The sequence below is a fragment of the Channa argus genome, chromosome 4, assembly GCF_033026475.1.
Source record: "Channa argus isolate prfri chromosome 4, Channa argus male v1.0, whole genome shotgun sequence".
NCBI lineage: Eukaryota > Metazoa > Chordata > Actinopteri > Anabantiformes > Channidae > Channa > Channa argus.
This window is the reverse complement of record NC_090200.1, coordinates 25,931,019-25,948,856: the sequence shown is the minus strand read 5'-3', so window position 1 is coordinate 25,948,856 and position 17,838 is coordinate 25,931,019. Positions and strand designations below refer to the sequence as shown.

The 17,838-nt window shown below is 37.2% G+C and overlaps 1 protein-coding gene across 2 annotated transcripts in view; it reads right to left on the bottom strand.

Moving 5' to 3' along the window:
* si:ch211-266k8.4 (uncharacterized) overlaps positions 1-17,838 on the bottom strand; it is a 78,077-nt gene that overhangs the window by 18,463 nt on the left and 41,776 nt on the right. For both annotated transcript variants that reach the window (XM_067502605.1, XM_067502606.1), the window contains exons 13-14: positions 16,713-16,840; positions 12,908-13,186 (exon numbers count right to left, since the gene is read on the bottom strand). In XM_067502605.1, the coding sequence (XP_067358706.1) occupies positions 12,908-13,186; positions 16,713-16,840 (407 nt within the window). The remainder of the gene's footprint in view (positions 1-12,907; positions 13,187-16,712; positions 16,841-17,838) is intronic.

Sequence of the window (17,838 nt, the reverse complement as noted above, 5' to 3'; positions counted from 1 at the left end):
TATCAATCAGGTAATTTAGGGATACAATTTTTAGGGATACAATCATTAGGAATTTATGGACCCACAGAATAACATGTTAGCCAATTTAACATTTGCATCTCTAAAAAAGGCAATATGTAACTGATACTAATAATAGGAGGCATGCAAAAAGTGTTTTCAGTTTACAGGAAAGCATTCATACAAACTGCAGCTTCAAGATATTGTCTACTGATTAGTTTCTGGACTGTGGCAACACTTGATAGCAATCATAACCACAGATATGGTTCAGCTTTAAAATTACAGAGATTACAACCTATCTAGTTCCTATCTAGAATGCATCTGTCAAAAACATCCTCAATCCCAAGAGCTCAAAAGAAAAACAATGAAGATAATAGCATTCATGTGTATTAGGGGTTACTGAACTAGAAGTATGCACAATAGGCTTTATTGACATGTTGGGACCTGATCTAGTTGTATGACTGGCCCCCACATGTCATTCATTTGCTCACTGTATGGCAGTTTGCTCCTTTGCTATGCAATATTTCAGTTTCCCTATCATAGTTTCCTTGAGCCAAAATGGAACTACTAAAACAGTCAGACTGAGTCTCAAGATGCAATGCAACAGTGGGATGAGAATAATGTAGATTGAAGTGGTTGGTTGAGTAACAAAGTAAGGTGAACAGAGCTCAGTCTCTCTCTCTCTCTCTCCCCCTCCACCTCTCACTGACTCATGCACGCCTGTGCGCATTAACACGCACACACATGCACTCGCACACACACACACACACACACACACACACACACACACACACACACACACACAGGTATATACACACACACACATACACACACACACTAGATAGGTTACTACCATCAGGGTGACTTGTGTTCAGGTTCCTTCTGTTTCTTTGAGGCTGTGAGCAAATATATTGATACAAAGATAAAAAAAACCAGCATGCACACAGGATAAAGATACATGCATATCTGGACATGAACACATACATCACAATAGGCAGGTTTAGACATCACACATGATGAGAATCATTATGACCTCTCTGCTCTAGCAGACATATATCATGCATAATTTACATTCAATTACACTGTAAGGAGAAAAAGGAAACTGGAGAGACAGAAGCACAGGCAGCCACAATGAGCTGCACCAGTAAAACCATTTCCCTTGCAGTGACTCAGCAAGTCATACCAACTGTGCTCAGTTTCTCTGAGTTCTTAGATGCATCAGTGTAACTTGACACAAGAGGCCAGTTCACCACAGAGGACTGCTCAAAGGCATTATCCACTATATCCACACCAAAATGTTTTTAGTAGTCTATGAAATAAATAATAATAATTAATAGAAAATTAATGCAAGACAAAGTGTCTAAATCCATCCATCTTTCTGTTTTGTAAGCTTCCTTATAGTGCAGCTGCAACTCTAAGCAAACAGATATCCAGCACGCCCTTTAGAGGTGTGATTTTGTAAACTTACATTATTAGTGTTGCAAATAATTTTTGTGCCGCAAGGTGTTGTGTACCATGGCATTTTGCCATGTGACAGAGAGTAAATTCTAGGTAATTCAGCATATTCCCAGGATCCCCCTTTCCACACACATTAAAAAGCACTCTGCAGCACATCTAGTACAATATGCTTTGTAATTATGACAGCAGTTATTTGATTTATGCATGTTGGTCAATAAAATATTCATAACCGATGAACAAGCAAACCACCCAGCACTACAAACATTTGTTTTTCTGTAGTAAAGTCAACTGTCCAAGTCAGTATTTTTTTATGTTTTGCCAAAGTTGACAGTCTGACAACTTAATGACTCCCTCTTTTCCCAAAGACACAATATTCTCAGTAGTCATTCACCAGCTGCCTTTATCTCCCTCATCCTATCCTTAGCAGGTGTTCAGAGTAAGACACAGCAGATATTTGATAAAAATCTTAGCTACGGGCTTTAGGAAGTACTCTGAAGTTTTTAAGGACTTCCAGAGCAACAGTTCATTTAAAGCAAGTGAAATGTAGATCAGGGTAGGATCAGAGTGAGAGGGTGTTTGTGACAGTTTTCTCTGTCCCATAACAGGTCTATGATGGTAGAGTTACTCAGCTTTTACTATGCTGTATGGCTAGGCTTGTAGATGAAACCTTATTTATCGTGAACTGTATGTAATAAGATACATGAAAACATAAGGAAGTTCCCTTTTACCATTCACAGGTGGAATCACAGGGGCAGTCCTATTTGATTCTTGATTCTAAACACAAGGAGTTGGAGGAATTCAGAACACATTCTCTTCGTCCTAGTTTGTTACTTTTGTGAACTCCAGGGGCCTGTGGTAGACTAGTAGTGATGTGTATGGGCAGGTGTACAATAAATACCACCTCTGGACAGGATTATTATATACTGTATACCTACAATATTAGTAATATCAGTGCACATATTACAGACTATGTCATTTCATGTCAAAGTGTCCCGTGTGTGTGAAGAGGGACTTTTGTTTCCTGACTTTATTTTTGCAGTTGTTGACTCCCTACGGTAATATAAGAACATCCTGAAGAAAAAACAAATGTCTTTGTTTGCAATGAATCACCAATGAAACTTCATAGCATATATACTTGAGAGGTGGGAAGAATTCTATGGTATGATGGCTTTTAGGCTCAAAGTATTTATAGATGACCTACATTCTGTACTGTCCCTGAACACCTTACAAACACATTAAAGTGAGAGTTATACTCGCTATTTGTGTCCATGACACAAGTCAAGTGCACCTCAAGCATGAGTATAAACTGTTCTGCCTATGTGCTGATGTCACGGGTCATGAACGCAACTAACTCAACAAACATAACCATAGCTTGAGGTCACTTCAAAACTGTTGCATCTCATAGATGGGGGCAAACGCTACAAAATGACTCTGGTATTAAACCTAAACACAAAGGAAAATAACAGACCAGCTTATAAAAAAAAACTATCCATCCCAATGACCATCTCAGGTTGATGGTACAGAGGAATATCCAATCAGCTGTTTAATTAGCTTGGCGATTAGCATCAGTCACACCAATTACACAAGTGTCTATCCATAAATTGACTTTTGATAGACAGAAAGGTAAGCTGGAAGGAATGGTCCTGTTGCCAGCTTACCTTTCTGCTAATAAGCCACAATCGGCATGACGTACTTTTTGTAGACATGCCACCTTTATTTAAAATGATATCGACACTACAAATTGTTACTCATAATTTAGAAAAGTACCCCCTTTTTACTGTTGCTATATGATATTATATATTATTTTAAGGTTATTACTAAAAAGTTAACGTGTTAGCCGTGTTTCATGGAGTAACCATTTTATATACTGTTGGAATGAAGGCCTTTTTACTGACATTAATTAACTTTGACTTTTCCATTCACTGCAGTAAGTACCATTCAAACCAACCCTTTCATTAAGATTTTAGACAAACAATATGATGACATGGTCCTTGGGGAAACCTCAACACCTACATTCTATCTCATTTTTCTATTAGAACTGACAGTCCCCTTTGTTACACTGGAAGGAAAACAGAGAGTGTACCTCACAGAGCAATTTATTTTCAATCTATTCAATTTATCACTTCCCTTCACTGCATTCATTGGGAACCCTTTCCATTCAGCTCTTAGAAAAACAGTGAGGTGTGGTTCATTCATGGTTCACTCACTCTTATATTTGTACCTGTTTGCTGTTTATCTAGAAAGGTGAACAAAAGCTAAGTGGCAAAAGCAGCCATTCAATTGCTGTCTCTCTGCCTTGAGGCTGACCTTTCAGAGTATAAAGGAAGGCACTTTGTTTTTCTATTACAGTATTTATGGGACAAACATAATAAAGATTTACTCACAGTGGTCATGTTGGAATTGAAGGAGGCTATGAGCACCTTGAATTGAGGACTAAATATAAGAGACACAGCATAAGAATAGGTTACATCAAAACTAAATAAGACACTAGAAAACAAAAATGGAATTGTAAACTAGTTGAGGTACTGCATGAGATAAAATTAGATAGGAAATTACATTCAGGCAGAGTTAAACCAGCTGACTCACCTCTAAATCACCTCTTGTATTGATCTTTGAGGCTTAAGGTTGACACCTAAGTCGCAGCGACTGTGTGTTTCTGTGGAGGCTGGGACTGACTTTGATCAAACAAACACCTTGGTTTAGATTGAGTGCCCCTTACCCTTTTTACTTATGTGTGCTCTGAAGAATGTTGATTCACATTGGTAAAGCCCACTGCAATTGCAGTATACTCAAACACATAAATGCACATCAAGCAAAAGGTGGGTATTTCTAATGCATCTGGAATTTATGATGTCATGAATGATTAACAGTGTTTAAAAGTGGCGAATATAGGCTTGGTGTGACATTTGAAAAAAAAAAAAAGAAAAAAAAGAGGAAAAAGAGACATGGACGGTCATTACCAATGAAATCAGTCACCTGTAACAACAGCAGAGAATGACATGATTGCTGCTTGTGTTTTGGAATACAAAAACAAAAAGTTAGGGCAAGACAAAGAACTTTTTTTTACATAGGTGGCTGCACATTACACAACTAGAATTAAATACAGAGTTTACCAAATAAATGTGACAGTGACACTATTAAAGATGTTTGATGTTTATGATGATTTTGGAGGCTGTAGTTTGTGGTGCTGTTAAACTGAGCTGTCACAATGAGATGTCTAGATCAGTAATGCAGTACATACTGTACATTCTTATTGTCAAGGTAGTTATCTGAGTCATTTTGTTAACTCTAAACTAAAGTATAGGGAATGTACTGTAGAGTATTTTTATAGTTACATCATCACCCTTCCTATGCAGTGTAAAAATCCATCCATCCATTATCATTGATTGTTTTTCAGGGTCAGCCTATCCCAGCTGTCACTAAGCAAGAGGTGGTGTACACCCTGGACAGACATACACAGGCACAGACATTCATGCTCACATTCATACCCACTGGCAGTTTAGAGACACCAATTAACCTAACGTGTGTCTTTGGACTGTGGGAAGAAACTGGAGTACCTGGAGGAAACCCACACAAGCACGATGACAACATAGAACTCTATGAAGCAAGGCCCCAGCTGGCTGAGGATCCAAACTGGAGACTTTCTAGCTTAGAGGTGGCAGCGCTAACAACTCCACCATTTTGCTGCTCTGCAGAGTAAGAAAAGACACTTTGAAACAAAAGACTATCAGTAATCATTTTACTGCTTTTTTAGGTTAAACTACTGTACAAAGAAATTAAAGCGAATCTTATTTGAGGTAGTTAGCGAAAGTTGGCTTCACTTGACTGATCAAAGCATCAAACACCACAGCAAGGCTTCTACTGTTCCTTTGTTTCTTTAAATACAATCAGCTGTCTGTGCTTGTGTATGCTTGTGTTTGATCAGTCATCCGTCCTATATGCTCACTACCGTGTTACATAACACAAATACACCTGCAATTTAGCAGTTCCCCTAACTGTGCGTGTGTGTGTGTGTGCGTGCGCATGTATTTGGCACAAAAATGCAGTTGACTGTGTTTCCATGACTTATTTAGCATTCTTTAAATATTTTGCCGTAATCTAAACTTATTCGACTACTCAAGTACAGTGTGTACAAGCCAAATGGCACCATTACAGCAAAATACATTATCTTACATTGAAAGCTATTTTTGGACTGATATTATGGATGCGCATGTGTACACGAACAGGTTTCTCAGGGGAGCGAAGATGAGAGGTGAGTACACGACAGAAGAGTGGCTCCCACACTACTTAACATACACTCAACAGTACCAGAGTATCGGATGACAAGCCTCAGACAACACTCACACACACACACACACACACCTACACACACACACACACACACACACACACACACACACACAGACAGAGAAGCTCATGCAGTATGCAGAGACTCTAATCACTTTTTCTTTTTTCCAGTGCACTTCTGGCAGGCTGCATGGCTCACATATGTTGTGCTGTTCTAACATGGCAAAATTCATTGCTGTAATTGTGTCATTGACTTTTTCCAATAATACAGTACCCTGTGCACAGTGATAATTGTATCTTTTTTCAGACCCCACAGCCACTTACACTTGCAGTAATGCCCAGTTGGACAAATAAATAAGACAAAAAGATAAAAAAAGATGAGCACATGAATGCTCAGGTATAGATGCTGAGCCAGAACCTTTGATAATTGCCAAATCTCATGCTTTTCAATTCTGAGTAAGTGCCTTATTTAAAAAAAATCATATTAAATCCTATTCTATTATACAAGTCAAAGTATAACAAAAGAAAAAATCCTTAACATTCTTAAAAACTTAGCCTGATCCTAATTAGACTTTATGAAATAACTCGACTCTGTTTCTTAAAAAATAAAATAAATAAAAAAAGTATATAGTATATTTCTGCAAAACAGTGCTGCCCTAAAAAGTTCAATTACATGTGTATGTACAACTAACAGTTGTAACAGCTACAAAATACAGAAAAGACATGTAAACTGAGCACAATACAACTAAATTCTAGTTCTGTATTGAAAATGTGCGATCTTGTGCAAATTACTGCGCGTGTGTTTAAACAGTATGACTGACAGACTGACTGAATACTGGTCGAGCTAGTTACCTGGCACTGCATCAATCATAATAGTGCTGTGATTCTTATCTGAAAAACACGTTCTTGCCTGCTAACCTGTTTATCACAATGTATGTATAGTAGACATACATACATTGTGATAAACAATAGTCTTTTAACAAGTAAAAGACAATAAGAGAGACAGAAAGACAAGACAAGAAATTCAGATATTCAGGTGGATGTTAAAAGATAATGCTGTACAGGAAAAGATTCATTCATATTATGTGTTTTAGCTAACTGATACATTTTGTTCAGTGTGTGATGCACTTCAGGCTTATTATTTTTGATCACTGACTGTGTTTAAATCACTCCAAAGATTGTACTTTTGTGACTTGTGGTAAACAACATACTGCTGAATTGTACATCATGTCGTGATTTCAATATGTACTGTAAAATGGCATAAGATTTTGCCATATAGCTTTAAGTTTTCATGTCCACTATCACTGCAGCTATCTACTAATCTGGGCTTTAAGGCAGAGTGGCTAGGCTAGTCTAGGCTCAATTCTAAAAGCTACTGTATGTATGGAGAAAACCAAGCACAGCTCATCACCTGCCCAACACCATCCCTACAGTGAAGCATGGTGGTGGGAGCATCATTCTGTGGGAGTGTTTTTCAGCATCACGGACTGGGAGGCTGGTCAGGGTTGAGAGAAAGCTGAATGGAGTAAAGTACAGACATATCCTCAATGAAAACCTGTTTTACAGTGTTCCCCTTGGACTGGGTTGGAAGTTCACCTTCCAACAATCCTGACCACACAGTCAAGACAACACAGGAGTGGGGTAGAGACAAATCTGTGAATGTCCTAGTATGTCACAGCCAGAACCCTGAATTGAGTCATATTGAACATCTCTGGAGAGATCTAAAAATGGCTGTCCACCAATAGTCCCCATCCAACATGACTGAGCTTGAGAGGGTTTGATAAAGAATGGCAGAAAATAACCCAATTCAGATGTGGAAAGCTTGTTGTGTCATATCCAAAAAGACTAATTGCTGCCAAAGGTGCTTCAACAAAGTACTGAGCAAAGGGTCTCAAGTATGATATTTCAGTCTTTCTATTTAAATAAATTACCAGACATTTCTAAAATTCCCTTTTCACTGTGGCAAATGTATGAGAACAGCTTTACACTTTGCCACTACTGTCGATATGTAGTCTAGTCAGTCTAATAAACATAAATGTTTCACCGTGGTGGTTATTGTTCTTGTAAATGTTACACTTAGTGATACCTGCCATAACGCTAAACATTTAACCCTGGGTTCTAGCAAACATATCAATTGTGTTTATTTATATAAATACTGTAATAATGCAGCCCGAGAGGACTGCAATCTCTAACAGTTTTAAATCCTAAAGCATATTGACACCTATTGCTATAGTAAAAAAACAGTAGGTAACAGTAATTGTTACTAAAAGCAATAATGCAACTGTTCATTAACAGACACCTGGATCTATCAATATTACCATTCCTTTTACTGTTTGTATCCCAAACAAGCCTTTTTTCTCTCTGTATTTTCCATGATGTGACCTTGTGCATGAGGGAAGTCACAGAAAGTGTAAAAGTATTTTCAGGCTGGGTGTGGTGAGGCCTCTGGCAGGCAGATACTGTCTATCACTGAGGTGGAGAAGGCAGAAAAGCTTAGCTCATCTTCCTGTACATGTCAGTTGCATTTCCTTTACCAAACATACAAGCAGTAACTGACTCTGGCACAAGCTACTCTATTAATACACATTTACATGGGCTTCCATACATCTATAAGTACTCTGTTAGTAGTGGAAATGTGCATACCTCCCATGAGATTCTGGGAGGGACATATTGTACAGAAGGTGCGTAACTTACTAAACAGGAAACTAGAGTTCTATTTTAGTGCTGTCGTGTCCCCTCCCTCCCCGGCTGTAAAATGCTATAGAAAACACAACGAGTCAGGTGACTTCTCTCGGCGTCTGTCACTCATGCACTCATATTCATAGACCCGTTAAAAAAGAAAACACTGTACATGCTTCAGTGTGATCTTTTTATCAGTGGTGTTTACAGCCAGGTATAAACCAGGTAATCCCTCAGCAAATGGGCTATGGTCCATGTGAGGGTGGAGTATGGCAGCCACAAGTTGGTGTTTTGGAAGTTAAAATATAAAACATCCAGATGGAAAATATTATGACTAGACAATGACGACTATCAGGAGTGAATTATTTAAAAGCAGTGTTTCAAAAGCATCAAGGTGATGACAGGTTAATCGTTTGTTTTTCAACAAAGAAAATTATACAAGAAACTATTTGTCCTCTGAAAAATGTCTTTGCCACCCAAGGTGCACGTGGTACCTGCAATAATAATACCTATAAATAAGATTCAGTTTTTCAGTTCTATAAAAGGTTTGGGCCACAAAGGTTGCCCAATGTACATTGTAACCCACAAAAGTTACAATGTACATTGGAAAAACCAAAATATTTGTATTAATTTTTTTTTATTACAAATCATTTAAGTAACTTAATATAGTCTGTTTGCAGTTACAATTACACAATGTGGCACATGTCATACAGCATTTGTTTTGCTAAGGCTTCCCATTGATCCACTGTACCTTAGTTGTATTTGTTGACTTGTGCAGAAGCCAAACAAAATAATTTTGATGTAAGACAAACTATGTAAATTTGTAAAAATGTTTAAGTGTATGTTAATGTACATTTGAATCTGACTTTTATCAAAAGGTGTTCTGTCTTTTGCTGAGCCAGGAGGTACACCTTTGGTAAGTTTTATACTGTACAGCACACGCTTTTTCAAGAGTGTGTGTTTGCTTTTCTTGATTATACAGTATATTATGGTTGGAGGATGAATGTGTGAATATAGGTGATATAGGTTGGGAATGTTGTGTTACTGGAATATACCGTAGGTGCTTTTGAGTTCTTAGTGTTTTTGCACATAAACACATTTCACAAGACAGAATATATGTCTAATGTTATATTTGATGTTTTAATTTTGATTTTATATACAGATATGTGTTGTCATAAAATAGTATATATTTTATATAGTATAAAATTGTCTCGTGAAATATAGAATGGACATGGACCAGATGTTTGGCATTAGATGGAAATAAAGATTTATTATTACTGAAGCAACACATTTAACTCGGCTCAGTTGGAATTTTGTTGGGAAGGAAAGAAAAGTTTCTCTTGCATGGATCAGTGGGCCCACTGATAAGCACACTTCCTACAAGGAAAGCCTCAAACCAGATTACCACAGATTTACATGTTAGTTGTGTGATAGTGTGAAACTTGATATTCTTTGTGATGTGGTTTGGACTGCTTTGCACAATAACTTTGAGTTTGACCACAGCTTTCTTCTACATCCGTCATCTGTCAATAAAAGGGCTTATCTGGCGGGTTTAACCTCATTAATTACAAGTTAGGCTGTCCTAAATTACAACCTACTTTGACAATTCAGCAAATCCACCAGACATTTAGTGGATGATGTAAAACAAGTTATCGCTTGCTTCTTTGTGAAGTTTCAGTGTTTTGAAATAGCTATTACATTTTACTACAAAATACTTGTTTTAGAATTTATACCAATATAAATTCATATTAAAACAATCAGGCTGTATGAAACAATGGTTTGCTTAATTCTAAAAAATAAATAAACAAATCAAAAATAAAATAAAAACAAAAAGAAAGAAAGATGCAATGGCAGTCACCTGATAGAAACACTTTCTTTTGCTCTCTTTAAATCTACCCCACAGTCCGTGGCAAAGCAGTGGCTCATGCAAATAACTTTGTACTTTTCGGCTTAAATGACAAAGTTTGGACATTTGTGTAAGGATAAAATAAGAAGAACTGAAGGATTCCAAAAGAAATAAGAAAGAGGCTTTTGTTTGCATGTGTTTGGCTACTCAAAGTCAATTACATATAGCAAAGATGAACTGCATATTATCAAATAATCCACTCAGTATCGTCTTCACCAGTCTTCATAGATTCAGAAACCGGTTTTTAAGTCTTAGTTGGGGGAGCAGCACTTTTCCATGCATATTGTAGGACAGATAGACAAGGAAAATGTATCTGTGAGCTTGTCAAGCTGTGACAGTGTGGATTTTGCACTACATGCCAATCAATTCATCTAGCTAGTCTTCGCTCCCTGCCCAACAAATTGGATTTTTTTTGTCCTTTCGGCCTATCATGTGAGTAGGACCTACCATCTCCGAACATGACAAATCTGGACTTTGCATGTTCTGCTGTCCTCTGCTTCACTGAAAACTCACCCAGCTCATTCATCTCGGACAACGCACTGCGGCTCCTAGACGTTCATGAAAACCATTGGACGGTGTAACAGAACTAATCAGGGCAAGCAAAAGGAGGCTGGATCTGCTTTTATATTACTAATGGTTGGTATATCTACCAGTGCTTTGTCAACTTTTGAAACCTTTAAGTTCTAGAGCTCCAGCATCTCTTAAGTCTTGAAGCGGGAGAACAACATTAATTCCATCCTTAAAAAGACTCCGCAGAGGATGCACTTCCTGTGGTAGCTGAGGATGGTCAATCTACCAAAGACGTTTTGTCAATCTTAGGTTGTCTGTATCTGTTTTTTTTGTCTGTAACTCAAATGGTCATACAGTCTGGGTTTGTTATCTACAGAACATGCCCTTAAGAGCTACCAATGACCAGAAGCAATTCCTTGTATGTGTAAGCGTACTTTGTCAATAAAGCTGAATCTACAGTGACTTTTGTAAACTTTTGTAAACACCAAAGCACCTACATACATATTTTAGTTTGCAATGCCAGTAACCACTGCTACATGCTTATTCCAGTTATAGAATGTAATCTGTTGTCTAGAAATACAAAGTAAAACATTAGTTAGAGTTTAGTTGCTTTAGGTTCTTCAATAAGTGCACTGATAGTAACTTTTAAAAGTTTGGGCTTTATTAATATGAAGTTTTGGTTGACAAGTGTGAAGGACAGTTGGATGCCTGGTGCTCTCACAAGAATCTGGATTCACAGTGAGTCAGAATTTCAGTTTATATGATGAACGTTTTTTTTCTAGAGACTTCTAATAAAGCTCTGGTTAAGTATTTACACTAACAAGACCCTCAATGTTGGTTACAAAATATTTCACCAAGAGTAAAATTCTTGATTATGGACTGTCGCCACAGTTCAGCATTATTAAACTTAGTTTGACTCAAATTAGGGATACACAATACATAGTCAAAAGATACCTGGTTCTGTGTATGGTGCACAGGTGGCATTGTTGTTATCTTTGCTCATTAGGTGAAACTGACATCACTTTGACCAAATATGACTTAGTTTCTTAAAAAGGTAGCTGAAATCAGTTAGCAGAATATAACTACATTTTGTAATAAAGTGGATGGCTGGAGGGAAATGCGGCAATGCAGCCAACACCCTGAACTCCTTATTTGGCAGGTCCTGCCTCCAAGTGTAAAGGAAAAAAAGGACTGGCTTTGATACTGGCTCTAATGCAAACCTATGAGTGAAGCCACAAATCAGCTTTGTGTATGGTGTATAATTGTGGACAAAAATGCTTTTCTGTATTTCTGAAATAAACAGCCATAGACACGCGTGCTTTCACCATAATCATAACAAGCCAGCTTCTTTCTCCTAAGTCAAGCATTAATGTTGATATTATTCATATTAAATCCTTGTATTTAACAAGATGACAACAGCACAGTTAGTTCACGGCTGAACTAGAAGTAAAAACAAACACAGACAAGGTCAAATTACAGTCACTATGAAATGGGCTAATATACAACTGACATGCCTTTACACTCAATTCGCATAACTATGTAGCGGATTTGTATTTTTTCATATAACACCTGCAGTTTAAATATTTTGTTGTTTGGGCCTTAAACTGATCAGAGCAATCCACAAATTAACATGCAGCTCAAGCATTTAAGGTTCAATGAATAAAGTCACATATCCCCTAAAGTGTTTAACTACACTGTATAATCTAGGTGAATTTGTTTAGTCCCACTGATTGGAGTTTTCGATAAGATTAGTATTGGAATTAATGTTGTTAATTTAAAGTTAATGTTGTTAATTTATGCCCTCTGGCTTTGTGGGTACTTAAAGTACACCCAGAACATTAAAAGAAGCTCTTATTCCCATTCTCCAAATCTGAGATGTGGAAATAAACAGCTGAAATAAGGTGGGGGGATAGACACAGATGGATAGAGCAGTTGGATGAATACCAGTCTACTTGGCTTGTTCTGAAATTTTGACAGTGTGATGCAAGGTTTAGGTAGTTCATAAAGCTCTTAGTCCAGCCATCTGACAGTGCTGATATAGTATATGAATTTGAGGCTCTGATAACTTACTTAATAAGAGCAGCTCTGGGAGTGTCATCCTGGTTGTGTTGTTCCCTGTTCTGAGGAGCACATGATGATGGCATGGAGCAGGATGGAGGCAGAGTAGCAGAACGGAGCGATGAAGGGAAGATGGAGGAGGAGGGAAGGTTCTGGTTTAATGAATTCTTTTTGCTTCTTAGAAGACGGAGGGACTTGACTCTGATTGGCTGAATGATGGTATGGTTATTACGAGAACGGGCCACTTTGATAGAAGGTCCTGTCTCTGCCCTCTTCAAGGAAAATTCTGGTCTGGAAAAATAAAACAAACAACCAAAAAAAAAATAAACACAAATTTACAGTAAACTTGAATAACTGTGCAAATGAAAGTCATATTCATGAATTGAAGTAGACATCTTAATAGAGATTAATAAGTAATCCCAGAATAAGAGGAAAATGATGTTTCTCTCCATCATCTCCTCCATCAAGTCCGTGTTAACAGTGTTGAGATAGGTCTTTATCGTTAGGTGCAGGCCTAACAAATATACCAGCATAGTGACTACTGTCTTAAGGAGGAAGGATTGGTGTACAGGGTGGGAGGTAAAAAAATTTGAATTTGAAACAGGAGCATACAGCACTACTGTAAACATTTTAAATGTATGGAATATACTATATTAAATGTACAAGCTTTAATTGCACCTTCTTAGATACTGCATTAATTTAAGAATATCCAACCAATCATCTAACCAGTGCTGGATTGTAAATGAAGTATATAAAATTAAACTAGCAGTTTACATTTTGCATTAGTTTGCTGGTAGTGTAGCTACATTAATGTTTGCATTCAAGTACTTAAATTACTTTAGTGATGTTTTTGTGTAGTTACTACTAAAACTACAATTTTCAGCCCTAAAAAAAACATTTATAATTTTTGGTCTAGAAATACAGTGCCACTGAAAGCTCAAAGCACTGCAATTTGAGCAAACACATGCAAACTGACAAATCAAAAGCAAATATACAAAAACATCTTCACCAATTTGACAACACAACCAACTTTAGAAAAGCGTTGCAAAAGCCACAACACAACAGAAATGACCCCGGCAGCAACTAAAAATACATTAACAAATCTAAATGTCCTTCACTTTTTAGTGTCCCCTGGAACAGTTGTATACAACTGTCATAGCAATGTTTCCAGGGGACACTAAAGTATATGCCTTATGCCAAAAACTCAATCTTTGCAACAAGTGGTAGCTTGTAAGGATAAACTTTCAAAGTAGCATCCCCATCACCGGTTTTACCACATGACACTTATCTATGTAATGTATAATATAATGTCTAAGTTTGTAACCTAATGCTGAGGGGTTAACATGAAAGGGAAACATATTTCTTCATGCTGAAATGATTGTCATACGGGAACTTCAAAGGTTTATATAACATAAAGAAACCCTACGACAGATTTGGGGTCTTGACCTGAAGAAACAAGCTATCAAGTGCCAAATTATCAACTTGTATAGGGTGCATATGAACCTGCTGAGGCAGGCAGGGGAGCAGGAGGTATTCTGAGAGACAAATGCCACAAAGGAACGCAGAACATTCCTACTATTGTCTTTGCCCCGCGTTATGTTTTGTCTACCAGTTTCTTCTCAAATTCAACATGTCTAAATTATGAATTCCCCACAGACAAAAAAATAGGCAGAGCCGACATGTATAGACAATACAGTTTAGGAAGAGATATGTCACACGGTCATGGTATAATGTCAAGTGGCCATGGTATTCAACTGGTGTGACCCTTAAGGCTAAATGAGGGCACAAACCCCTGAACTTTGACCCTTCAAAGCATGACCTACTTAACAATCTGATATGATCTCAGGCTTTCACATGATTATTTTCTTTTATGTTCGCTTTTAGTTCTCAAGTCATGTCCAACACAGGAATACTGATACTATATAGGATAAAATAGAGATACTAATAGAGATACAACTGCTGTATGTATTCATCCAAAAAGCATGGAAATAAAAATTTAAATTTTACAAGCCAAATTAAATATTAACCGAATATGAGATCTGCCTATTGGGGCATAATCCTTCCTGTTCATCAAAAAAGCCACATAAATTGGTAATGTAGGACAAGACATGTTTTAAATTTTTAAATGCCTGGAAGGAATGGATAGAAACACTATTATGAACAAATACAGTTTTCATATTTATGTTTGCATAGATTTTATTTACAAACTAATTGGTATACAGTTTATTGACAGACAGATCGTCAACATGTCTCTACCATGATATTTTCTCTGTTTTTTCTTTTTTAATTGTAATTAAATTCATTTAAATATACATTTTCGTCGCTGGTATTTTTCTTAACATTTACATTTCATGATAGGGTGGTCCTTCTCACTCTGCCCAGAAATCTTCTATGACCTTAGGCCCTTGCAGATGGTTAACTTTGGAATTAGTCCAAAGGTTTAAAATAAATGAAAAGGTCATGATGGCAGTCTCAATAGGGCAATAAACACTAATTTAGACATAACTTGTAAAATATGGATCAATCAGATTTCAATTCTGTGTTTTTGACTACTTCTCCCTCTCTGTAGTGTTTCATCTCTTACTGATTTGTTTTGAAAACGGTCTTAGTTTTATATTTGTTGAACTCTCATGAGTTTTGCACACCTGGCGGAGAGCATTGTCCACTCCATCCTCTACCAGTAATTTCCCACCTAATTACAATAATCCTTCTGGTGACCCTTGATGACCCTTGGTGACCCACAGCACACTTAAAAGAACCTAAACTACTTGACAAAAAGACTAAAGCTGTAAGGAATGAGAAGTATGCATGGAACACGCATGTATACACACAGAGGAGAGCACTCTCTCTCTCACACACACACACACACCTCTAACACTAGACTGACCCAGGCTTTGTTGTGAGCCGTGTGCCTGTCAGACAACATCACAATGAGAGGATTAGAAAACTACTGTGAAATTCTAAGTGTACTGGAAGACCAGCTGTTTTTTTGCAAATTACCTGACTCCAGCCTGTAACAATCTGTATTTAAAGAGCCATGAAAATACTGTAAGCTGTACTGCAAAAACAGCATTTAAGGAACATGGCAACAGATTGTCACAGATATGTTCTCCTTGTGCCATGCATGTTTTTAGCAAAATTAACTAAAGCTACGAACAGAAACTTTGTGCTGCCACACGTGTCATAATTTCAATTGTAGCTTCTTTTAAAGGTAATTTGGTGGCATACACTTTCATTTATGTTTGTCTGTGAAAATATCTATGAGCAAATTCCCAAAAAGAAAGAAAGAAAAGTGAGGAATAAGCACAATAAAATGAAGAGAACTACAAATGTGAGCACATTTAGCTATAAAAAGGAACTGATGATCAACAGGCTGCTGACTAACAAAAAACCCTTAGGACAAAATTATAATCTCAGATTCCAGTTTGTTACAATGTTACACAGATGCAAGGGGTAACTTGCAGCTAATGATATTGCTGAGGGGGGAATATTAAACCGATGGGGGATTGAGTGAGAATTGAAGGCCGACACTAGTACGTACAGCAGCAGTTATAGTGTAAGAAAAGTAAAGCATTTCGCACGTTAGCACAAAGATTTGAAGAATGTATCTGGCTGCAATATAATCTTTTGGTGTCAATTTTATTTTGTCTGACGGCTATATAGATTTTACAAAGACTAGAGAAACAGTGAACCATTTATGTGTACAGAAAGTGTCCAAATACAAATTGAATTGTTAAAAAACAAACGTTGTGAAGGCTTGACAGGCATGAGTAAAGACATACCATGTTTATCTGAAATTTTAAAGCTTTGTACTCACCTGTCAGATTTTGCACAATCAGCAGTATCCGTCTCAGTGACAGGGGCCACGTTAACATCACCATTGCTTCCCTGCACTACCAGCTGGTGGGCTCCACCTTTGTGTTGGCTTTGCTTCCTGGATTTGATCTGAACACAGAGAAAACACAAGAAGGGTAAATCAGCTGTTAGGGCTATTGTGATTATTTAACTTGATTGATTAATACATTTTAAAAAGTAAATTTTTTTTTTAACTTTAAATAGATAAACACTGATCAGCCACAACACTAATTCACATGGTGGTTTTAATATTAAATATATTTTTTATAATAATATTATTAACTAATAAATGGTAATGTATCATCACGGGTTAACCAACTGTAAGTACACAAAGTGGTTAAAATCAAAACTTTCATGACATTATTAAGACCACAAGAAATAAAATATGACAGCCTAGGTCTATTAATCTTCGAACACTTTGCGTTAATTTAATTTTGAACAAGCACCAATCTCTGTCAGGCACTGCACTATGGTGTATTGGTTTACTCTAAACCAACCCTAAGCTAACTAGTTCTCTCAAACTAATTACAAGCCTCAGAATCTAATGTTTACTGTAACATCTGTTTCAATGGGGTGAAAACTTACAGCTGTAAAGGTTGCGCTGGATTTATAAAAAAAGACAAAACAAGATCACTAACAGACAGAGGCAAAATAATCATTGTATCTTTTGTATATTTCGTTTTGATATTTGTTGGAGGCCATGGTCGTCATTAAAATCAGAATTCAATTAATTGCACAGGCCTTGCAGCTGCAAGAGAGAGGAGAGAAGGTTGATTTCTATCTAACTAGACAGAAATCTACCTGGACTGCTGCCCCAGCCTGAGCCAGTCTCCACCCCTCCATCCCCACAGTCCGTATTGTTAACCAGTATCAACAAAAGACTGCTGAAGGGTGAGAATATTGGCAAATTAAAGCTACACTTAATAGGCCGACTTGAAATTCTACAAAATATGTTTTGTCAAAGTTTTGTGTCTGTCATTGCAATAAACAGCTACAGTATATATATATTCAGAACAATCCCAAGCCAAACATCCCTTGGGCAATGCTCAATTCACATCTCTGTTAACAGACAGTCCCTGATGTATTGA